This window comes from Siniperca chuatsi, linkage group LG22, assembly GCF_020085105.1.
Source record: "Siniperca chuatsi isolate FFG_IHB_CAS linkage group LG22, ASM2008510v1, whole genome shotgun sequence".
Classification (NCBI taxonomy): domain Eukaryota; kingdom Metazoa; phylum Chordata; class Actinopteri; order Centrarchiformes; family Sinipercidae; genus Siniperca; species Siniperca chuatsi.
In genome coordinates this window covers 2,209,020-2,234,102 of record NC_058063.1, presented here as the reverse complement: position 1 = coordinate 2,234,102, position 25,083 = coordinate 2,209,020, and the positions used below count along the sequence as shown (strand labels likewise).

The 25,083-nt window shown below is 41.2% G+C and overlaps 1 protein-coding gene across 2 annotated transcripts; it reads left to right on the top strand.

Moving 5' to 3' along the window:
- Positions 1-438: 438 nt before the first annotated feature.
- Positions 439-17,693, top strand: si:dkey-28a3.2. 2 transcript variants are annotated; one of them, XM_044185201.1, is made up of 7 exons: positions 439-636; positions 2,805-6,320; positions 7,212-7,922; positions 11,126-11,175; positions 11,267-11,328; positions 11,423-11,740; positions 14,700-17,693. In XM_044185201.1, exons 2-7 carry the CDS (start codon positions 3,015-3,017, stop codon positions 14,714-14,716), a joined length of 4,464 nt encoding a protein of 1,487 aa, XP_044041136.1. In that variant the 5' UTR covers positions 439-636; positions 2,805-3,014; the 3' UTR covers positions 14,717-17,693. The 2 variants fall into 2 exon arrangements, with proteins under 2 accessions (XP_044041136.1, XP_044041137.1); XM_044185202.1 differs by having other exon boundaries at positions 440-636; positions 7,212-7,907.
- The last annotated feature ends 7,390 nt before the right edge of the window (positions 17,694-25,083 follow it).

The following is a 25,083-nucleotide window of genomic DNA, read 5'->3' as shown; positions in this document are numbered from 1 at the left end:
TTTTAGCCATTACTACTACTTCTGCTACTACAAGCCGGATACCACCACTGCTACAGGTAGGCTACAGATATTTCATGGCGCCCCTGCTGATTCTGCACAAACCCCCACATCAATTGAGGTCATCAGCAGAAAAAAACAATAAATCAATGGACCTTTGTCCAGCTGTTCCAAGTTGGAAAAGACTATATGTAATTGTGTTCTTTACATAATCTCTGTGCCTTTCCTTTGATTGGTTTCAATTTGTCTCCTGTCCCAAATTCAGGTTTCCCTGAACAGTGAACTGGCAAATGAGGTTAGGCCCAATTAGCAGTCAGACTGATGGTGTGACTTATAGACGTATGAACTCATAGCAACAATTTTGTGAAATTCTTTTTATGCACTCCTCAACTCCTCTGGGTTAGGGTTTGAAAAGGAAAGGAGGGGGCGTTGTACTCTACTGTCTCTGTGTGTCCACGCCATAGCGTGAACACACACACACACACACACACACAGAGCAAGCATCCAGGTCCCACATCCTGGTACTTTTCAGCGTTGTCAAGCACGGCTGGCTGGCGGAAAGTAGCTGCGGTGTCCGGGCAAAATAGCTGTCCAAAAACGTTCATAAAACTGTCCCGGAAAGTTAGGTGTAACTAAAAGGTAACGGGTATGCATGTTTTTCTTCCACACGTTTCCAAGCGTCCTGCTTTACGACAGTAATGTGCGGGGTTTCTCGCTTCTTTCAGAAAGGCAGCAGACTCAGACAGGCGCCAGTCCGTGTGGACAAGAGAACCAAGATCTTGTCCATTGTGCCGCTAAGAGAGACAGCGCTTTAGGCACGATTTACTGTCTAATATGGCAATTTTTTACTGCGTTTCTGTATGTATTGTTAATTGTGCTTCAGCTGAGTCGCTTCGCTGCGTTTATAATCAAATAGACACAGAATATAGAATAAAAATGGCTCTCGACAGATATAATTTGTGATAGAAAGGGACAGGTTTAAAGGGACAGTGTCACTCTGCTTCCTTCCTGGTTCCTGTAGCTTACACATTCGCTAACACAAACACGACATGTTTATATCACCAAAGATGCTGTGTATTGAAAATACTGAACATTTATATTCTTAAATGCTACATTTTAAGATTCAGCCAACTATGTAGGCTACTCTGTCTCACGTGGAAATCGCACAAGTGTTGTGATAGAGGAGATGGGCGTTTTAGTGCATATGCATTGTCTTTTGATTTGCATTTAATCAATTTAAGCAAGCATCACTGGAAATTGAAACACTTGCTATAGTGAGTCCAAATGTGAACATTTTTAGTATGTTAATGAAAAGTTACGAAAAAAGCACACGTGAAACTAATGTTTTCAGAAGTGAAATGTCCTACAACCACATGCCTATATGTGAATTCATTCCATATGAATTGTTTCACATGGGATAAACCACAAGGCCTGAAATGTGAATATATCACATCTGAAATGTGATTCACAGGTGATATCAAATCATAAATTGATGTTTTCATATGTTGTGTGTTACATTTCAAATGTGAAATATCTGAAAATCATGTCGCTTTATGATGTTAATTCATCATAGGTGAAAAGCTTGATCTATGTGAACCCCCATGTGCTTCTGAAATATTATCACAAATATTATTCACATGTTAGATTATGTTTTTACGTAAGATGCCTTTCACATGTGAAATATTTGAAAATCACTTGCACCTTTATCATGTAAATTGCACATGTGAAAGATTCATGTGCGCTTTTTTTTGTAAGGAAAAAATGTTAATGGGTTGATAATTTGTCTCAAGTAATATTATTTTACACACTATAATTTCTGAAGTTAAAGTAGAGCAATAACTGTTCACTAGCAAGATACTGTATCTAATGCAATCCACAACAGCTCTGCCACATATTCTACCTTTTTGTTAAAACTTTACGAGAGGTGCTAATTCAACTATATGTTTATTATTGAGGTCGTAGTTAATGTTGTTGTGCTGGACTGCATTGTGTTGAAATGTGGTTCTAATATTCTTATGTTTGTAATAGAGCTGAATTGATTAAAGCGATTAATCGATTAGTTGATTGACAGAAAATTAACTGGCAACAATCTGATAATCGGTTAATCATTTTACTAAAATACTGAGCCTAAGACTCAATGGTTTCAGTTGCTAAAATGTGAAAATTTGCTGGTTTTCTTAGTCTCCTATGGTAGTAAACTTTGGACTCTTGGTCAAACAAAGCAAGACTTTTAAAAACGTCAACAAACGTAAATTGTTATGGGCATTTGTTTTTTTACTATTTTATAGACTTTTATAAAATATCTGACATTATATAGAGCAAGCGATTAATCGAGAAAATCATTGGCAGACTAATCGATAATGAAAATAATCATTAGTTGCAGCCCTAGATTATAAATGGGGTGGGCAAAACAATTAGAGACAAATCTCAATGTAGTGCAGTCCTGTACAACACCACTGTTAACTACAACCTCAGTGATAAGCACATAGTTGAATTAACACCTCTCTGACAGTGTCAACAAAAACTGAACATTATAGACATACATTTGTAAGGATAGAATTTATGGCTGAGCTATTGTATTGGATTGATTAGATTGTATACGTGTACCCAATAAAGTGGCCACTGAGTGTATATTATCAGTCATTGCTCCACTCTGACCTCAGAAAATTTAGTAATTTTTTATCAGAATGCTGGGATCTCCTTTTTAAAGACAAATTATATAAAATTTTGTTACAACCTGTTTGATAAACTACTCCTTCAGATCACTGAAATGTTGATGCAAATAAGAATTGTTTTCTGTTCCTCAGGACACCTGCATACCGATGTGATGTCTGAGAGATTTGGCAGCTGCTCTTCAGAGCAAAAACACCTACTGCGGCATCATATAGGAGGACACCATGTAAGTTAATGGCAGTGAGGATTCTAGACTGAGGCGATGAATTGAAACAGCGTGACAAGGGAAGAGCCAACCAGTACTGTTGGATGAGAACTGATGGGCTGTCCAAGCTGGCAATAGCATGCCAATTGCAAAAGGTAAAGGTGGTTCAATGTCCCACCGCTACCGGCCTGCCTCAGAATATGATGATGCCACCCTTGCCCAAAAGAGAGAATACTGGAGAACCAAGAAACGAGAGCAGAGGGCCAGACTGTCAGAGCAAAGAGGAAAGCCAACACAAGACAGTCGAGGAGAAAAGCTTCCACATCGAAATACCCCTGCAGTGGTAAATTCCAGTTTATCTGGCTCCTTTTCTGCTTTCTCATCTCCTTTGCAGAGTAATGATGAGTCATACAAAACAGCCGGTGTCTTTCCTGCATCACAGAGTGGATATACAGTGGGGGACAGATCAGTTGAAGCCACTGAAAGCCAAAAGGAGAAGTGGCTTCAAACAATGAAACTCAACAAGGTCTTGCCTCAGTTGCCAGCATCATGTTCCATCTCAGCCAAAGCTGCTGGAGGCAACACAGCCACAGTGAAATGCCTAACAGCAAGGGGTGCTGTGAGCAGAGCTGTTACCTCACCCACACCCAGTGGAACCCAGCCGAACACCAGTTCCTCAGTGCCTCCAGTCAGAGTGACCAGAATTACCAATGGCATCTCCGCTAAAACAAGACCTCAGCCATCTGTGTCTATGCAGGGCGCATCTGTCCCCAAAACGCAACATAAGGCACAAGTTAAATTACACATTCAACCCAAACTCTTACCCACCAATGTGACCACAGGTATGATTCTTGTGTCTTCTCCTTGTGTCCCTGTTTCTATTAAAACAGAGGACAAAACGGCAAACACAACACCTCAATGTGGAACAAAGAGTGCCTTGGTCACCTCGCAGAGGGCTAAATGTGTTCGTAACTCACAACCTTCCTTGGAGTCCGAGGAGGAGAGAGCAGCTAAGCGCAGAGAGCACTGGCGGATCAAAAAGCGAGAGCAGAGAGCAAAGGTGGCAGCTCGGATAGCTAAAGCCAGAGAGAGGATGCAGAGCGCAGAGATAACATTACAAAGGCAAACAGCACAAAAAACAGTGGGCGGCACGATTCTTCAGCATCTTCCATCTCAGTCGTTTTTGAGAGGAGTAGGCCAGAAGCAGTGTCCTACTCGAGTCAAAACTTCATTTACATCTGCCAAAAGGGAACATGATAAACTGCAAAGTGGGACAGCGAGTTTAGCTACAGTTAACCTGCAAGCAGATCAGATAAAAGTACAAAATCCACATGGGAATAGGACAACACAGACAGCCAACGCATCTGATGTTATTTCTGTGAAAAAGCCAGGGGAGTCACATAGAAAGCTTCCAAATTATGTACATCTTTCTAATGTTTCCCGAGGGATCGCACGATGTAAAACACCTAGACAGAGGTTCATTGAAGCCCAGAAGAATTTCATGAGTCAAAGAAACATAAGATGTAAATCCCCGTTGCTTGCTTCAGTCTTTGGTACCAGAAATATCCCCAAAATTGACCCCAACGACACACCTGAGCAGATAATAGCCAAACGGAGAGAGTACTGGCGGATTAAAAAGCGCGAACAGCGAGCTAAGCTGTCGATGGAGGTGAAGGCTAGGTTGAAGGAGAAGGACTCTCTGATGCGAAGAGTGAAACGTTACCAGAAAATCCTAGAGGAGATGAGGAGGGCCAGAGCGCTGACGCAATCAGCAGGAAGCACCCTTACCCACGCCTCTGAGACCATTGGAGGGTTCATCAAAGAGGACGGGACAGTGACCATTAACATTCCCCAGGTTCCTACAGATCACAGCACAGCAGCACACAAAAGTAAAGAAGAGTTTCATGTAGTTTCTAATAATACCCCCATCACAAAACCTCAGCATCAACCTGATACTAAACGGAGAGGTATTGCACCCATTTGTGTAAACCAGTCCCCCCCTCCGCTGCACCCAGCTCAGGTGAAAGTCTCTTTTCCACTTGCTGGACAGTCGGTCAACAAGCCTCAAAGACTACTGTCAACCAAACCAAACCAACTTGAAAGCACAACTATTCCTAATTCACACCCATTAGCAATCCAAACTGTAGGTCAGCTTACACTCACTCATCCTCAAACCCCTGAAAATGCTGTTTCTGGAGAATCAACAGCAGGGTCGACCCTCGGTGGCTGTGTCATGAAAATGGCTGTCTCAAGTAGTGCACCATCACTGTCAGTGCTCTCTCTGGATCCAGAGTTGACAGAGGAGGAGAGGATGGCAAAGAAGAGGGAGTACTGGAGGATAAAGAAACGTGAGCAGCGAGCAGCTCGTGCTGCTCGATTCAAGCAGGGTGTCTTACAAGCAAGGGCCAGTGTGGCCTTACAGAGGAGGAAGGCCCAGAAGCAAGTAGCAGTAACCACTGCACCACTTAGCAAAAGGCTTACTAAAGATACAGGAAATACACAACCTCTTCCCAACAACAATGTGCCTGTTACGCCACATTCAAGTGAAATAAAACAAGAGTGTGAGTCTATGCCAGCAGTTGACCTAAATTCTCAACCAGAAGAAGCCATCTGTCCAGATATCAAAGCCCCAACCTCTCCACCACCACCTCCAGTGCTTCAGCCAGAGCCTGACCCAGCTGTGAATGCAGATAGCCAAGCTACCACTCTGCTAGCTGTGGCCTCTATGAAGAAACTCCTGGAGGAATCACTTAGCACTGTGTCGGAGTGTAAAAGTGAGCAGACTGATATTAAAGTAGAGTCAACGGAAGAGGCTCCAGAGCCAGTGATGAAGCCAAATTTACCTCAGCTCTTTTTTGAAAAGGATGAGGTGGCTCCTATTGCTGCTGACCTGACGCTGGAGATAAAAAGCTGGCCTCCAGATACTGATGCCTTGGTACAAGAAGGTTCCATAAGCCCTCATTTCAAGGACTCACAAATTAGCGAGACATCTCCACCTCTTCCTACCTCCAATGAGCTAGTCCTGTATCCCACCTGTGAGCATGCATCCCAAACCCCTACTAACTTCATAGTAAACCCCTCCGTGGAAGCCTCTGACAGCCCATCTTCACCACGCAGAACTCAGAGGCTCTGCACCAAAAAAGCAGGCCATCAAAACTGTTGTTCGCCAGAGCCGCCAAAGCTACATCACCTACCCATGGATCAACTACAACCACAGCAACAACACTGTGAACAACAGTGTCAGGCACAAGAACAATGCCAAAACAGCAATTCACCATCAGCACAAACATATCGCAGTGTGGTAACGGAGCACAGTGGTTTGACCAGCCTGCAGAGGAAGAGGGAGTACTGGAAGCTGATGAAGAGGCAGCAAAGGGCCAGGTTAAAGGCCAGGCAGAAAGAAAGACAGGAATGCAGCAGTCGGCTTTCCCAGAAAAACATCCAGGTGATGTGGCACATGGCAATAATGTTTGTACCATCTGCAGTGTGCCGATACATTGTGTGGCAGTGTAACAAATAGCCAATACGGTACAGTAGTAGTTACCCATTTAGGTCAGATAATGGAAACCGCAGGAAAAGTTTTTTTAGCTGTAAGAAAAGCCATTGAATTACAAAAATTTGTGGAACAGCAGCTAGAAGAGGGGGTTACATTTCTGTGTACTATGTATAGATATGAGGAAAAACCTTTAGTTTGGTTTCTGTTGTGCACCAGTCACCAGAAACTATCTGGTGTTCACTAAAATATATCTGGTGCAGATGGGATACTATCTGGTACGTTCCAGAAACTTATAGAAAATAAGTTTTTGCTCATGTCCCCTTAGGGGCTCCATACACTCTGTGTACTGAGGCATTTAAATATTATTGTCTCAAAACGTTTGTGACCAAAGCGGTGGGTGACCCTTAAAAAAACCACCAAAGAAAAATGTTACCAGCTTTTGACCCTTGATGGATGAACCCTGATTATACTGAATTCATAGTTTAGATAAACTAAAAACTGAAGACCCAGAAAAGTCATTTAGAGACAGACCTTTGCCTTTTTACATTCTCTAAATTATGTGTGTTTCAGGTGATGGAGATATCAGTGACTATGCTGTGAGACTTTGGCAGTTAATGTCAATTTGTTTGTAAGCATGAAGAGTTCTGGGCTTGTAGGCATGGCCAGTGCCCTCTCCAGCCAAAACCTGAATCATTATACTGCATTTGACACTTGAACAGCAAAGGGGTGACTGAGAGGGGTATACTTAAAGCTAGGGGCAAACACATATGTGCATGTTTCAGAAAGATTATTATTATTATAGTACTGATAATTTGTTCATGTTGTGTTGTTGTCTTTCAGGCTCCAGGTCTCGTTATTATCAACACTGTTAAGGGTGTGAATCCTCGAGCAAAACCAGCCCTCCAGCCCGAGCCATCCATTTCTTCTCTGACTGCAGTGACCAGTATCCCTACGGTCCTGGTCGTTAGCCCTACAACATGTAATGCCGAACAGTCACCTGACACACTCCAGGTCAAATTGCCCGTCACCAGTGTCTCCTGTTCACACAAAAGCGAGCAGAACAACATGAACGTTGGGCCTTCACAGATCATGTCCACTCCAGAAAATCAGCAACAAGCCATGCCAGGTTCCCAAAAGTGGATGTCTAGAAGCACAGATGTAGACTCAGTCCCCTCCCTCCCTACTCTGAAGCCCCCAGACAACCCACTGTCCAGCATCAACCTGCACCCCATTGAACCCCCTGGTCAAACTCCAGATTCCACCCTCAGTCCAATAAAAATTCCTTTTGCCCAAATTCCGAGCCCCACACAGATGATACAATCTCCCACAAAGCTAGCACCTATAAGCACCATGGTTCCGCCAAAGCCCATCCCAGGGGAGTCTGAGGAGGATTTTCTGAGGAGGAAGCGGGAGTACTGGAGGATAAAAAAGAAGGAGCAGAGAGCCAGGAAGGCCATTCGGGACAAGGGAATCACCCCAAGGAGACCCTCCAACAACTGGAGGCCCATCCTGCCTGCCCAGGACCTACAAACACAAGTAAGAGCTGCACAGGTATATAAAAAACTTTTTTTTGGCTTAGAGGCTCTGTCTAATTATTATGTTCATATTATATGATGAAGAACACAGATTAGTCATAATAAAACACCTCTTACAAAAAACTGAAAGATAATTGTATGATAGAGTCTGTTTGCGGGTTCAAATGTCTGTTCACAAATCACATAAGTTTTGATTGAAGCATGATGTCTCTATTTATCCTCACAACACACAAGTAAGCCTTTAGAAAGTGACAGAGAGAGAGAGGGAGGGAGAGAGAGAAAAGAGCGCATAAGAGATAAAAAACTAAACTAAACAGAAACCAAACCAAAGCTTTACTTTACTTACTAAATTAAACAAAAACTGATGGACCTCTCAGCAACCTTCAGATAGTGTCCCCACACAGATGTTCATGTACTGCTGAATGCCTAAAGGTGGTGATGTCAGACTGGTTATCTTGTATACTGACAACCCACTTCAATTAAAAATCAGTATATTGTTTTAGGGGGCATGTTAGGGAGGGATCAATAAAATGTGGCTGAAACAGATGGTGTCAAGTTCAAATTAATGCAAAAATAATCTCTAAACATCTATAAAGTTATATAATTATTATTATTCAGCTTCTTTATACAGTGAGATAGATTTTTTTTTTAAATGGACAAAATCAAAGCAGCAGAGATATCCTGACTTTTAGTTACTAGTAGTATAGGTCCAAAAATACTAGATCCTACAATTCCCATAATGCAACTACATATTGTCTCTTCATTAGTCCTTCACCCGAGATTGTAACATAGGTCTTCTGTTACAAATGTGTAGTCTCCGAGGCCTTGCCAAGATAACCCTGAGGACAAAGTTCATCTAGAGCCACAGAAGACATGATACAGTTTCCACAGGCTGAGTAGTACTACCATGAATGGATTACTGAACGGGCCTGTCATGGGGCCCCAGGACCACAGCTTTTGCCCTAAGTGACTGCTAATATTTCTTATTCGAAAGTCAATCAAATTATTACAAAGACAAACAAAAAATGACCACAAAGAGATGCAAAAAGACTACAAAGAGACACAAAATGACATGAAAGAGACATAAAACCACCACACTGACGACTACGAAGAGAAAATTCTATTCAGTTTTACAGTGGTGTGCAAAAGTGTTTGCCCCCTTCCTGATTTCTTATTTTTTTGCATGTTTGTCACACTTAAATGTTTCAGATCATCAAACAAATTTAAATATTAGTCAAAGATAACACAAGTAAACACAAAATGCAGTTTTTAAATGAAGGTTGTTATTATTAAGGGAAAACAAAATCCAAACCTACATGGCCCTGTGTGAAAAAGTGATTGCCCCCTAAACCTAATAACTGGTTGGGCCACCCTTGGCAGTAACAACTGCAAACAAGCATTTGCGATGACTTGCAATGAGTCTTTTACAGCGCTGTGGAGGAATTTTGGCCCACTCATCTTTGCAGAATTGTTGTAATTCAGCCACATTGGAGGGTTTTCAAGCATGAACTGTCTAAGGTCATGCCGCAGCATCTCAACGCTTGTTTGCAGTTGTCGCTGCTAAGGGTGGCCCAACCAGTTATTAGGTTTAGGGGGCAATCACTTTTTCATACAGGGCCATGTAGGTTTGGATTTTGTTTTCCCTTAATAATAACAGCCTTCATTTAAAAACTGCATTTTGTGTTTACTTGTGATATCTTGGACTAATATTTAAATTTGTTTGATGATCTGAAACATTTAAGTGTGACAAACATGCAAAAAAATAAGAAATCAGGAAGGGGGCAAACACTTTTGCACACCACTGTACTTATATAGCGCCAATTCATAACAGAAGTTATCTCATTGCACTTTTCATATAGAGCAGGTCTAGACTCTTTATAATATTATTTACATAGACCCAACAATTCCCACCATGAGCAAGCACTTGGCTACCGTGGCAAGGAAAAACTCCCTTTTAAGAAGCAGAAACCTCGAGAGGGACCTGGATGCAGACATAATGGCAGAACTCTGCACGAGGCACCTCCCGCCTTAGCAGCGGAAGTTGTCTTCTTCATGTCGTTTTTGCGTAAACATCTACATTGCGCATGTGCGTGCGTAGTCCACTTGTGGCAGATAATGGAAAAAGATGAAACAACTTTATTTACTGATTTTGGTGAAATTGGATCATATTTTATTGAGTCAATATTTTCTGGTTTTCCTTCTGATGTCCTCCAGCTGTTCTTCCTCAACTCTTGGTGATTTATGCAGTTTCCTGATGGACAGATACCATCACCAAAGCTCATTTAGGTGTGCAGCTAACATAGCCGTCCTATTAGCTGACTCTACCCGGACTGGCAGCTTGGAGCACTGAGGGAGTGAGGAGGTTTTCAGGCCTGGGATGGGGACGGGTGGTTAGGCAAAGGACAGCTAACTGCAGGCTAATTGAGCCGTGGAGATGGAGAAACACTCTGCTCCGGTGTCTATTTTCCAACCTAATTCTTGTCTCATTTGTGGTCTGATAAACAGTAAATTCATCAAATGAAGTGCCCCATATCACTACTTTAACCAAAACCAGTGAATAAAGTTATAAGAATAAAGTTGTTTTACAGTAAGGCCTGCCACACAAAAACAACACGAAGAAGACCAACTTCTGCTGTTGAGGAGAGAGAGAGAGAGAGATGGGATAAGAATGCGTCTAAGAATGCGAGCAAATGACTACAAACAGATGGAGAATGACTACAAAGTGGCACAAAATGACCACAAAGTGACATAAAATGACCACAAAGAGACTTAAAACCACAACAAAGAGATGTAAACCAACTACAGAGCGATGCTAAATGACTACAGAGACTCAAAACGAAAAAGGTTTTACCATTAGCTACACTGCCTCAGCTCAGCCTCCAGCCTCACTTGTTATTTCTGTCTTGTCTGCTGATATTGTCTTGTTTGATGATGAACCAATAATAATAAAATACTCCTAACCATGCATAATGGTAGTGGATGGAAACGCATTTTCTTTTGCAGATTTTCTCTAAATTCGGTTAACATTTACGATACATTTGAATGGAAACCTAGCTATTGATCTTATGTCATTGTGAGAATGAAGTGAGATTACATTTATTTTATTGTCATATACAGTAAGAAGAAAAAACAGAATTGGGAGACATTTGGTACAGTGTAAACATATTCTAAGTTTGTTTATTACAATCTTTATTTTTTCTCTCTGACTAATCCCTCTAGGATTCTGGTCAGTGGGTGAGCTACTCTGAGGAGTCAGAACATCTAATGAGGTGAGAAATTTGTATTGCTCCCATAAAATTAGTTTTGCTGCCAGCTTGATGGAGGATAATAATGATTGTAACTGTTCTCTCTGTTTCACAGCACTTCAGTGGACACCGACCCGGGATCCTTTGCATACTCACATTACACAGCACCAGTAGAAGGTGAAGTATCAACTATGTCACGTTGAACCTAAAATAATGCACATTAGAATGGCAAAATTGGCACAAAACTTTCTCTCCTTCTACTGTATTTCAGATGAGTCAGAATTTCTGTTCCCTGACTATGAGAATAATAATGGCGAGGAAGGTCCTGTCTCAGATGGCGTGTGGAGGAACCGCTACCTCATGGACTACGATCCGCTCAACCAGCTGCTGGTGTGCATGGTGTGTGGGGAGCTGCAGTACTCCCACAGCCTGGAGGGAGTGAGAGCCCACATCGACGAGGCCCACCCAGAGACCCTGAACCTGGAGCCCGTGGAACAACAGCAAATACTGGAGGCCTGGGACGAGCAGGTATCCCAGCGGGAACGCTTCTTCACCAGCCAGCTCCAGCAGCATAGCGGGGCCCTGGCAGGTACAGTATGACTGCAGAGAGAAAACATGTAGAGAGAGCATAGGTGTTAAAGTATTGTTTATAGATATGGTAGTTCAAGAAGTGAAAGGATGTAAATATTGAATACCAGGACCAAACATTTTTGCTGCGCTAGTATTAGTCCAGAGGAAAATACGACATTAACTACTGGCCACATTAACCATGAAGTTATTTTAAGTATGACTGTGATTTTTGAAAGAAGAAAAAACACATTTTCCTTTTTAAAAATGAAAAGTTGAATTCATAAGCATTACAACCCACCCTTGCTTAATTCAATACACTCAGGGTTTTTTTGCAACAGCCTTACTTGGTTTGGTATGACCATTAGCTTATGGTGGCTAATGTTAGCAAACTTTAATAGATATTGCTGTGTAACTGATATGAATGAGTCAGTTTGCTGACTTTGACTTTTGTCATAGATGAACATTAGCTTTTTTTCATAAAAACTAAACCCAGAAGTAAACACACTGTACCTCACCAGGAAACGTTCCCCACTCGAGATACCCGTCCACTTGCTCTCAGTCAGGTGACCTAATGATAATTCCTTTAAACCTGAATTAATTGATTTTTTGTGACCACTTGGGGGCAGCGCAAAAACCTTTTAAACATATTAACATTTGTTCACCTTTTTAAGTTTTTGTGGTGGACATGTTAGGAAACAGTTACCCATTTACACATCCAGCAGACACAGAGCAACATTAGCATTCATTTGTGCCTTGTTTCTGTCCATCTGACAAATGCAAGTCCAATATTCACTCTCGGTTTAGCTCTGCTTTGGTCTCCACCAACTCCCGAGTCAAAATATCTGTCTCTTTCGCTGCTAAGTGCTCCACTATGTTCACCAGCTAGCCGCTAACTTTGTCCGTTTGCTGTTTGATGCTGGGCAGGTAGTGCACAGTGGGTTTATTGGAGTGGTAAACTAAACCAAAACGGTAAAGTTGAGAGCCATAAAACCAAAACAATGAGCTCAAAGATGCTTAAATGCTCCATAGAGCAGATGGAAACTGCAGAGTTGGTGATAATTCACTTTAAAGCAGCTGACTCAAAAGAGTATATTAAAAAATTAAGGGAAGTCAATGTGTGATTAATTACACTGTAATTACCACCTGTGCCCACAGTGGCTGTGGTTAACCAGTTACATATAGTTATAGAAGTTACATGTAGACGTTACACAGACCCACTTTAATGGTCCCCAGATGATGATTTCTAATGATTTTAGTGACCCTCTCTCACCTTTCTTCTAGCACCACCATCAGGTCACACAAGAGATCTAGAGGAAATTGCCATGAAATTTACTGGGCACATTCATACTCCCCAGAGACTAAAACCATGTCAGGTTTTGCCCTGCAACACCCTCAGGACCTTTGCACACTAGACATTTTATTTTCTGATATACAGATGGCCATGAAATTTGCTGAGCTCATTCAAGCTCCCAAGAGGATTAATCCTTTTGATTTCACAGTTTTTTCTCAATCGCTTTGGTTCATTTTTTGAAATAGTCTTAACATTCTCAAAACTGTAAGTGCAAGTGTCACAACTGTTTCATGGGACATCAAAACTCTATTACTAAGGTAGTAACTCACCCAAAACATTTCATTCATACTTCAAAACCTAGTTATTGTGTCAGTAAATTGGCCAGTGCCACCAAAATGAAAAGTTTTTTGTCATTGTGTGAGCCGTACTGGTCAAAATGTTTAGATGTTTTTTTTCACCATGGCAGTCAACACTGGAATTGTTTCTTATATACAAATCTCTGCTTTGTAGTACTACGTTTTTGTTGACACCGACTGCTTACTGTACTAAACAAGAATGTCAGTTTTGTCCAGCTGAATGCTGTTGTGTATAGCACTGAGCTTTTTAGATTCAGATTTCAACAGTAGGTAAAAGTTTACTGGGAAAAGTCAATACTGTACATTACTGTAGTACAGATCTTTCATGTGAAGTCATATACAGTGAACAGAAAATTTGCCACAAAATGACATCCATGCCAAACCCCGGAACAATGAAGAAATCTGCGGTAGTTCAGTAAAAAACAACAAATTGTACCTCCTCACAGTACGTAACACTACAATTTCTCATTTTCTTGGTGGACATCCTGTCGCTCTTGTTTGTCTGGCCAGAGATTTTCGTCAACATCACATCTGATGTTTGTTCCCTTGCGATGCACCGGGGGAAAAAATCTCCTTGCGTGGTGCAACCATCCCCTTCAATGATCGCCTGTGATGTCCTCACAAGCAGCATTCATGGCATCTAACAGCGATCTGATCTGATCTTGTGGCCGATGGTCATATACTTTCCACCTCCCTGCTGAAAAAATCTCTTCTATCGGATTCAGGAATGGGGAGTATGGTGAAAGTCATGTCATAGATATTTATGAAATATACATGTAGATTTTGATAATTGAATGGACCATTTTGCATGTGATGGCTCAAACGATGAAAGAATGTTTAGAAGTTGTGAAGAGTATGACCATTTCACTGTGAATCAACTCATCAGTTTTGATCAGCAAGCCAAGTGCAAATTGTAGACAATTGTACTTAGTCTTTTGCACATATGTGCCAAAACAAATCTGTTGTGAACAACAAATTAATTGTTCACAGATTAGAACTTATTGATTTGAAAAAATAATTCTCGTTCAAGAATTGAGCCAAAGCGAAGGAGAAAAACTGTAAAGACCTCATGGTCTCTCTTCTAGCAGTGGTGCCTAGCTTTTTGCCCCCAAATAGAGATATTTCTTTCTCAGTCTGTTTCATTTGAAGATTAGAGAAAAGTTAACATACTTCTGTGTAGCTGAAGTATGTTTTTATTCCTTTCTAATCCTATTAATGATTGCATGACCCCCAGGTTGGAAACCCATCCTCTAACGCTCCCTTCAAACTAGCTACTGGTTAGGCTGTATAGAAGAATCACCAGTATGTTGTTTGTCCATCCATTTTTACAGAAGCACATGGGAACTGAACAGCAGAGGACATGACTGCAGCAGACAACTGAAGACCACGGACCAGGAGACAAAACCCACACTTCTTTATTATATTATTTATTTATTGTAATTTTTATTCATCTGTTTACTTTCATAGGAAGTCACCTTGAAAGAGAATGCTGTATAGGGAACATTCACCCCAAAAAACAGCTTTACCTCGCTTCCTACCAGGGTTGTAATGTGGGTTTATGAAAGTCAATATGGACGTTTTTTATATTGAAGCTGGCACAACTGAGAATTTGTGATAATATTTAAAATATTTAAAGGAGAAGTCCAATATTCTGGGAAATACAGTCTTTGTGCTGAGCTAGGCTAAAAGCATCCTGGATGTATCTCTGTAATGGACACAGATAAAACTTCCTAAAATCTTCAATTATTTCTTTAAATGTAGCCATTTTAAACCTTAAAAACTATAAACATTCAGTATCTCCCACAGACTTTAAAGGGTAATTCCGGTATTTTTTAAACCCGGGCCCTGTTTTTACATATTTTGGGGTCAGACAACATTATGGAAAGGATCCCTACAGAGACAGACCTTTTTGTTAAAGAGTAAGATTTTTTTTTTAACCAGAAACAGAAGTCTTGCTCAAGAAGAAGTCTTGCTCTGAAATCTTGCAAGAGGTGAGTTGTTGCAGGATGACGATGGTGGAAACGTGAGTCAGTAAGTCATCTTACTCTTTAACAAAAAGGTCTGTCTCTGTAGGGATCCTTTCCATAATGTTGTCAGACGCTTAGAATAACAATCTGAGCCTGTCAGTGGCAAAAACGAGCACTTTAAGTGGACATACTTTTGACAAGCACAGTCGCCCATAAGGTTTACCTTGCAGCCATTGCAGCCCATTTTGCGGCTGCTGGCTGAGGCGATCTACTGGACCAATTCCAAAACCTTTTGTACCAATTAGTCATTTAGACCCAAAAATATGTAAAAATAGGGCCCAGGTTTAAAAATACCGGAATTACCCTTTAATTCAAATCTGATAGAAAACTCTCAGCATTTAGACCATCATAGGAGAATAAAATCCTTCCTTTAAGCAGACTAGTAACTTTTTTGATAAAACCATTGGTGACATGCTGAAATTGAGCCCTATTTATGACCTCAGCATTTCGTACATAAATCCGTGATTCAGTCACATAGTGTACCCTACACACACCCTGGGGGGGAAAAATCGAAAACTTTGTGTGATCCCACAGATGTCTATTATCTGCCCACAGTGATAAAATATTTGCCTGGAGTGAAACCAACAATGAAATCCAACATTTCCACAAACTGTGCTGCTCTGTTCAACCCCTCTTCTCCGCTGTGCTAGCTAGGGCAGGACGAGGTAGTGGCCAGCTCAGCACCGAGATATTGTTTTCGTCATTTTATCATTCCGGGAAGCCAGTAGACATCTCTGAGATCATGAAAATACAACCTGCTGCTGGATAGCAGGTAAAAGTAATATTTTGAATTTTCCCCCCTAAGGTTTGCACAGGGAACGACGGTATGTGATCGAATCACAAAGTTAGGTATGGAGTGCTGAAGTCACAAATGGGGCTAGCTAAAATGTAGTGTAGCACAAGTACAGAGTCATAAAGCAAACTGACCCAGTGAAGTCAGCTACACAGCAGTAACGTTAAAGTATCTATCTAAAGTTTGCTAACATTAGCCACCATAAGCTACTGGTCATACCACACCAAGTAAGGCTGTAGCAGCAAAACCCCTGAGTGTACTGAAGTGAGCAAGGGTGTGTTTTATGGCTTTTGAATTTCAGTTTTTATTGGTAAGAGGAAGATTGTCTTATTTATAAAGTTACATATTCTTTAGAGGTCATTAGAGGGTTTAGCACCCTCTGCAGCCAGAGAGACCCACCTTACCTGATAAGCAAACTGTGGGATATATTACTGCTCTAAAATGTTGAATTAATGTACATCAAACACTGTTGAACAATTCAACTAATAAAGAAAATGGGTTAAAAAGACATTAAAATGAAATGTCAGGTTTTGAAGCATGTGTTAACATAGCTGTTGTCAGAATCACATCAGTTGAACAACACTGACACATTGATATCTGATAGTTACAATACATTTAAACCCCCTGTATCAGCCAGAAAAGAAACTATGTCACACACATACAGGACAGGAGTTAATTTTTTAGAGCTGACACTTCCTATCAGTTTTGTATACAGTTTTCTTCTGCACTTCTGGTCTGGCAGGCTTGCATTCAGGTCCAAAACTGTTCTAGACCCTTGTTAGTTATTGGATTGTTGCATGGGCGTCTAGAACTGTTCCACATGTTTTTGTATGTGGTACTGCACCGTGCTGTTCTCCAAATCCTACATATTTTCCATGATGACAACTTTTTGTATTGAGACAACTTTTTTCAGTAACTTTCTCAACTCTGTAAAACATCTCTGCAGTTCATATCAGCTTCGCCATATGACGTAAAACATCAAACCAACTTTCTGCACTGTAAATACACAAAATACTAAAGTGGTTATGAGATGCCAAATTTTTCTTTAACTGTGCTGTTTAACAATTTTTTGAGCAACTTTATTTATTATTTATTGAATCTCCTATTATATAATGATTATTGATGATGCATTACACATATCCGTAGATAATTCCATGTTAGAGAAGTTTCTCATTTGTGAGTATTGAGGATCCAAAGGCTTTCCTGCATGAGTAGTAAATGGATGAACAGTTGTATATCAGAGATGAACTCTGGAATGCATTCCCATGTTTTTGTATGATTTTCATTAAGAGTAAAATGCTGAAATATTCTTCTGTTTGAGCACAAAGCTGTGGAGGTCAGTCATGCTTGGAGAAACTGCCTGCACAGCTACAACACCGTGTAAATAGCTGGAAGTGACCAAGCTATTTTACCTTCTGAGAATGTAATTCTGACTTGATGACTTGTTTACCAGTTCAAAGGGAATGTTTAAATGCCTTTTCAGTAATAAACCTTTTTTACCTTTAGGCTTGTTCTTTTAGTTCTTTTTTTCACGTTAACTATTTTTATTAATATAATTAATTTATTTGTTTGGTTTATTTGATCTTTGTTTTTGTCAGTATGCAATCAGCAACATAGCTTTTTACAGCTTCCCCTGCATTAGATTAATCAAAGTATTTAGATATTCATTATTGGGATACACTGTGAAAAAAAGGCTTATTGATTGGGTTTAGGATTGATTCATACCTTAACTTGAACACCTAAAAGCTTAAACCTGCAATATCTTATAACTTTTTTTGGCCACAAGATGCGAACACAACATTGACATATCTTCACCTTTTTAAGTTGATATGGTGAACGTGTTGGCAAACAGTTGCTTATTTACACATCCAGCAGTTACAGACAGCAACATTATCAATCATTAGGAGTCGTGTTTGTGTCACCTGATGAATGGAAGTCCAATTTTCACTCTCCTTTTAGCTCTGTTTTGGTCTCCACCAACTCCTGAGAAAAATATCTGGCTCCTTAGCTGCTAAATGCTCCACTATGTTCACCAGCTGGTCTCTAACTGTGTCTGCCTGCTGTTTGCTGCTGAGCAGGTAGTGCACAGTGGGTTTAGCAGAGCTTTTGGCTGAAAACAAATCAATGCTATGAGAATGAGAGCAGTGAGAGTGAACCAAAAGAGTAAAGATGTGGGCCGGACAGGTGAACAATGAGCTGAAACTGACTATAAAGCTCCACAAAGCCGAGGGGAGCTGCAGATTCAGGTTATAATTCTCTGTAGGTTCATCACTACAAGCTTTCGCGTTGTCACATTATCATTTGATACATTGCTAAAATAATAATAATAATAATAATAATATTTATTATAGCCTTCTTAAATACCGTAAACCTTAAATTGAATACCCCAGTGACTTAGTATTGCATTTTTATAAAGTTATGTGACATACAAGAGACAGATTTTTTTAATAAACCCCATATTTCCCATAATGCAACATATAGCATCATATTATATTATATCCTGCCTGTCTGGTAAACACCCCCATTTTTCAAATGCCACACCTCCAGTTTGTGACATCACTATGACATCATCAAGGTTATTTTCTCAGACTTGATGAAGCTCCTCAGAGCCACAGAAGACATTATACAACTGTTTTCACAGGGTAAGCAGTACAAACCATGACCAGTAAACTGAACTTCATGTGTGAAATCTGTAAAGTGCCCTTTCAGTATGTAGAAAGAATTGGCCAGCAGAGTGAAACAACTTCAATACCTTAAACCTTAAATTAAAGGCACAATCTGAGACCGAAATGTAAATCAAAGGGTAGCCCCTCCACAAGTCAAACTCTTATGTATGTAAATATATCAGAGCTTTTCCAGGATATTTTGCCAACATCACCATTTATGAATCCATTTATCCTGGATTTCTAGGATGAGCAGGAAACTTGTGTAGTTATTAATAAGCCAAATTATTCATTTATGCATTTATGCTATCTGCAGTTTTTCTTTAGAATTTTTTGCCAAAGACTTCAATACTTCTTTGTTGTTTTCCTACTGCTCAGATTGTTCCTTTTGAAAGAAATGAGAAAAATATGCTGCTCTGGATCCATCCATATTGGAGTGATTTAGTAGAAACCCTAACCTTAATTACATATCCACCACCATCATTTAAATATATTTCAGCTGCTTTTGTGAACACAAAAACACTTCAGTCAAAACAACTAGTTATTCTATATTTTCTGATATATATATATATATATATATATGGTCCTTCCCCTCTCTCTCTCTCTCTATATATATTTATATATATGGTACTGACACAACAAGAGAAAGACAAGAGAAAGCTGACCCTTTCCGTTTGAGTTCACTTCCGCTCAAAACAACAATGGCAGACCAGTTTGACTTCTTCTTCTTTTTGTTTTACGGCGGTTGGCATCCAGCATATTGGTGCATTACCGCCACCTTCTGCTCCGGAGTGCAGAACAGACAATAGACTTAGACTCTTAGTCTTCCTGTTTTTCCATCATATCCTATTAAAAACCCCTGTGCCCCTTAGAAAAGCTAACAGTACCTGACCTGTGCTCTCTTGCCCATGCTCAGTAATTCTTTTAATGTGAATTCCTGCACCCCAGATTCCCTCAGATTACTCCTCATCATGTCTCGCTGTGTCCCATACCCCCTACAGCTCAGAACTACATGCTCCACTGTCTCCTCTTCCTGACATCCCTCACACACGCCTGTCTGCTGTTTCCCTGCCATCTTCAGCGTTTTGTTTAGTGCACAGTGCCCTAACCTTAATCTTGTCAACACTGTTTATTAGATCTATATATAAATGTCTCCCTTTCCCCTCTCTGTCCCACCTTTCTTGCCATAATTGATTTGTTTTTCCCAGAGTAAACATTTAACCTCTGCTTTAATGATACTAATGTGCATTTCTATATTTCCTTTCTTTAAAGCCCTCTTTGCTAACTCATCCACCCTCTCATTTCTCCTCACCCCTACATGTCCTGGAACCCACAGAAATTTGACCTGACCTCCTGATGTGCTATTCTTGTTACTGACTGAAGGACTTCATATAGTATACTGTATCTTGATGGCTGTTTGAATGGAAAGACCTTAAACTTGCTAGGGCTGAAGATGAATCTGAGCATCAACACCTTATCTTGTCTAGTTTTTTCCACCCACTGTGGTGACACCAACACTGCCAACATCTCCACTGTGTAAACCCCTAACATATGGGATGTTCTCCTGTTGATTCCAATTCCTTTTGCTGGTATGTTTTAAAAACCCCACTGTACACTCTCAATGTGTCATAGTCAGCCACCATGCACATACGAACCCTGCAGGCTCTGGTGTGCCTTCCTCTCCCTGTGTGTCTTGTGTGTCCTCTGTTAGTCTCGAGTTGTGTGTGTGTGTGTGTGTGTGTGTGTATCTCCTGGTCTGGCTCCCTGGTCTCCTGCCAGCCGCTGATCACCGGCACACCTGATGCCCATCACTCATCAGTCTCCACAGCATAAATACCTGGCTCTTCCACACTACCAGATCGTCTCTGTACGACCCTATGTAATGGCTCCCCACTCGACCAAGCTAAGTACTATTGTAGCGCTGTCTAGTTATCTTGTTTTTTGTTTTTTTTTGGTTTGCTTCTGTTGCACAATACCCCTCACTGGTGATCGCAGTCACGTTCTCCTCTTGGATCTCTGCCAACCTGTTTGCCTGTCTTATCGGCTACACTGCCAGCCTGCCAGCTGTCTCCCCGGCTCTGCCAGCTACACCTCATGAGCCACTACCACTCGGATCCGGTCCACTCCACTCTGCGGATCCGCTGCCGCGCCTACACATCGCCATACCCGGACCACGCCGGAACACACCTCCCCAGTCTCCGTTCCTGGATCTTCGCAGTCCGCCCAGGGTCGGGCTTACTGCCTTACAGTAGACGTCTCCGGTGCTACCACTCGGGAGAAGTGCTATCTTCAGTTATTTCTTCTGTTTAAATAAATACTGACTTACCTTAAAACCAACTCATTATGTTCTGCATTTGTGGGTTCTCGATCGTGCACTACGACACAATGTCTGCGTTAACCGTGAATCAAAGAACTCCCAAAAATGTAAATGTTGCAACCCTTTCTAATTCTTTCCCATACGTCCTTAGCTTCATCCTTTCCTCAATTCTTTTCCTAGTGAAAAAGACCGTTTGAGTTTTTTCTACTGAGAACCTACACCCCCAGTCATAACCCCACTCCACCACCTCATCGATCGCTCCTTGCATTTTCCTGATTGCATGCTCCACGTTCCTTCCTCTCTTCCACAAGGCCCCAAACAGTGACCTACCTATATCTACTGGTACCTTTTGAGAAGACGTCATTGATCATAATGATGAAAAGTAGCGGGCTTATCTCACTGCCTTGAGGTGTGCCATTTCCAACCATGTACTGACTTGACAAGTCTGACCCAATCTGTACTTTGAATTTTTCTTCCAAACAGAAAATCCTTTACCCAGTTTAAAAACACCCATCTTGTGCAGCTTAATTAACAATCCTTCCTTCCACATCATGTCATATCCTTTTTCTGTCAAAAACACTGCAATTGCTGACTCTTTATTTGCCTGGGCCTTTCTTATTTCAGTCCCTAGCCTTATCACTGAATCCATAGTATTCTTTCCTTTCCTAAAACCACTGATAACTTGCCAGCATTCCTCTCTTCTTAAGCTTACATGATAACCTTTCTGTTATCATCCTTTCCATTATCTTGCATAGATTTGATGTTAGTGCTATTGGCCTATAACTAGTGGATTTAGATGGATCCTTGCCAGGTTTTCTTATCGGAACTGCTTCCTTCCATGCACTAATCTTCCCTCCTCCCACACTCTGTTATAAAGATGCAGCAACTTCGATAGCACTCCTTCCCCTAGATGCTTTAGCATAACATAGCATACCTGATCTTCCCCTGGAGAGGTTGGTCGGTCTTAACCTGTTTATTGCTCTCACCCATCTCTGCCAAAGAAAATGGTTCATCAATTATATCATCTGCTTCTTCCCTCCTGTCTAACACACCTGGATGCTGACTCATTGTTCTTTCCCTTCTTTGGTTACAGTTTCTGAGCTATGTATTTTTGCGAATGACTTGGTCATGATCTGTGCCTTATCCCTATTGGAGACTGCCGTTTCCTCCTCAGATGTCCAGATAACTGGATACTCCCATTCCCTTCTGTCTCCTCCCATCCTCTTTATCATTCCCCATACCTCTCCCACAGGTGGTGTTCTTCCTATTTTGTTGCAAAAAGTTCTCCAACTTACCCTCTGCGCTTGGCGTACTGTTCTTCTCACCACTGCCTGTGCCTTCTTATACTGCATCAAATGTTGCATGTTATGGGTTCTTTTAGCTTGTCTGAATGCTCTGTTCCAGTTTCTTACAGCCTGGCGACACTCCTCTCTCCACCATGGTACCAGTTTTCTATTCTTCCTATTTTTATTCCTGGCTATAGATCCATCTGCTGCCACAATAATTGCTGCGGTTACCTGACTGTTTATTTCTTCTATATCACCAGATGTGTCAGTCCTTGTCATTGTTTCCTCACTCAACTTCTGGAACGTATCCCAATCTGCTTTCCCAAAGACCCAGTTTGGGATTGCACCGCCTGGTCTCACTTCAACTCTTTCTCTCACCGAGCATGAGACTGGGTAGTGATCGCTGTCTACTGTTGTAGCTGTCCAAACTTCCAAGTTACTAACTTCAGTCAAGGGATTAGACACTAATGTTAGATCTAATGCTGATTCAGTACCTGTTGTTATGTTTACCTTTGTTCCTCTACCATCATTCATACAGACCAAATCCCTGTCATCCATCAAATCCTCAATTACCTTTCCATTTGAGTCTGTATGTGAACCCTCCCCACATTGTAATGTGAGCATTAAAATCTGCACACCATATTACTTTATGCTTTATGTCTGTTTTGCCCTTGTATCCTTAGTAGGCTATCCAAGTCCAACCTTTTGCATGGATTGTAGTAGTTTATTATAACCCCCCTCCCCTTCACACACCTCCACCTTCACACACCTCCACCACTATGTATTCTGATCATCTCCTTTCCCAGTGGAATATCTTGTTTGATGAAAGTAGCCCAACCTCCTCCTTGCCCATGATTTCTATCTTTCCTTATCACTATATATCCATGTACCATAAAGTCTAAAGTTGGTTTTAACCAGGTTTCCAGAACACATACTACATCTGGTTTTAGAGCCATTTTTTTAATGAAATGCTTCACTTCCTGGCCATTGGCCAGTAAGCTCCTGGCCTTCCATTGTAATACAATTACCATAATTAGTATTAACCAACCCATGGTGCTTCCTGGCTTGACTAATTTGTGAGGTTCTCCCTCACTTCTTCCCATGTCAGTCCCACTAATCCTAAATGATTAACTGCTGCTTTGACAACCAGCCGCACCGTCACTCCTGCAATGAATGAACCCCCATTGCTCTGTTCTCTTGATACTCATACAGCTTCTGCATAAGTGATCCTTCTTTCCACTCTACTTTTTGGATTTTATTCTCTCGTCTCATAATCTCACACCCACCATATGCCACATTATGCGCTCCTCCACAGTTACAGCATTATTGTTGCACCCCTGTTCCACTTCCCATACTCATGGTCGCCCCCAGATCTAGCACATCTCCTCTTCTCTTTACAGTTTTTGGCTGTGTCCAAGCCTTTGACAATTAAAACATCTCAGTGGCTTCGGCACACATAAAACCCAGGAATATCTTCTTTGGCACACACTCTTCTTCAAATTCAAGTAACCCTATTTCGCTATCCTTTTTTACTCCATCTTTTGTTGTTTTCAGTCTTTGCATTCACTACTTTTCCCCCTTTGAGATTCCTCTTTAGTTCCTCCATACCTACACTCATTGGCACCCCTGTGATCACTCCTTTACATCCGCCACCATTTCGTGCTGCCACCCTCCCTGTGTTTGTCACCTTATGTTTTCCCATCTCTTTTAGTTTTAGTGCTCTTTCAAGTTGTTCTTCATCCGCACATCTCACCAATAGATTGCCATCATTAAGGACCTTTGCATATAGTATCTCCCCAATCTTACTTGCCAGAGTTGTTGTTAGCATAAATGGGTTGACTTTCTTTATGTTTTCTTGAGCTTTTTCATTAAACCTTATTATGACAATACATTTCTCAGGTCTTTCCCTCTGGATTTGCTCATGCCCTTTTCCCCCACTTTCAGATCTCTGATCATTGACATTTCTTTTATTCCCTTTGCCTCATTTTTCATTCATCCGTCCCCTCATACTCTTCATCTCTCCCTTCATTGTAATCCATTTCTGCCCAACTGCCTACCTCTGATCCATTCACGGAGCAGTCGTGCTCAACCGCCACCAAGAGACTATCTTCAGCTCGATTTGAAATTCCCGAAGTCGCCGCCATCTCTCTCTCCTCCGACCAGTTTGACGTAGCCAAAGATACTCTTTAACAAAGACAACGCATTACAGGCAGCGCCAATGGTATGAAATTGTAAACACTTTGTCTCTTAAGTGAACATGAGCACAGATCATGACAAATTCTTTTGCCCCATAGTCACCAAGTAAATATCGGACCCGTTTTTCACAAGCCACATATCTTGCGAACATTCTGACACTAAGACAGACAAATCAGGAGAAAATCAACTTCCCCTCCTCTACATTCAGACAGGAATGCAATTGAAACCGTGTATACTGTACTGTCATGGAAACGCTCTGATTAGCTTTATATCGCCCCCTTGACGACTGACGTTTGTTACCTTCACCGGTATGTCAGAGCGCACATTGAGTATGTGCTGGTTGCACGTTTGTGCCGGCTGGTTGCACGTTTGTGCCGGCTGGGCCAGGCGTTGCCATTTGCGTTCACGTACTTGTGTTGAACATGTTTGTGCC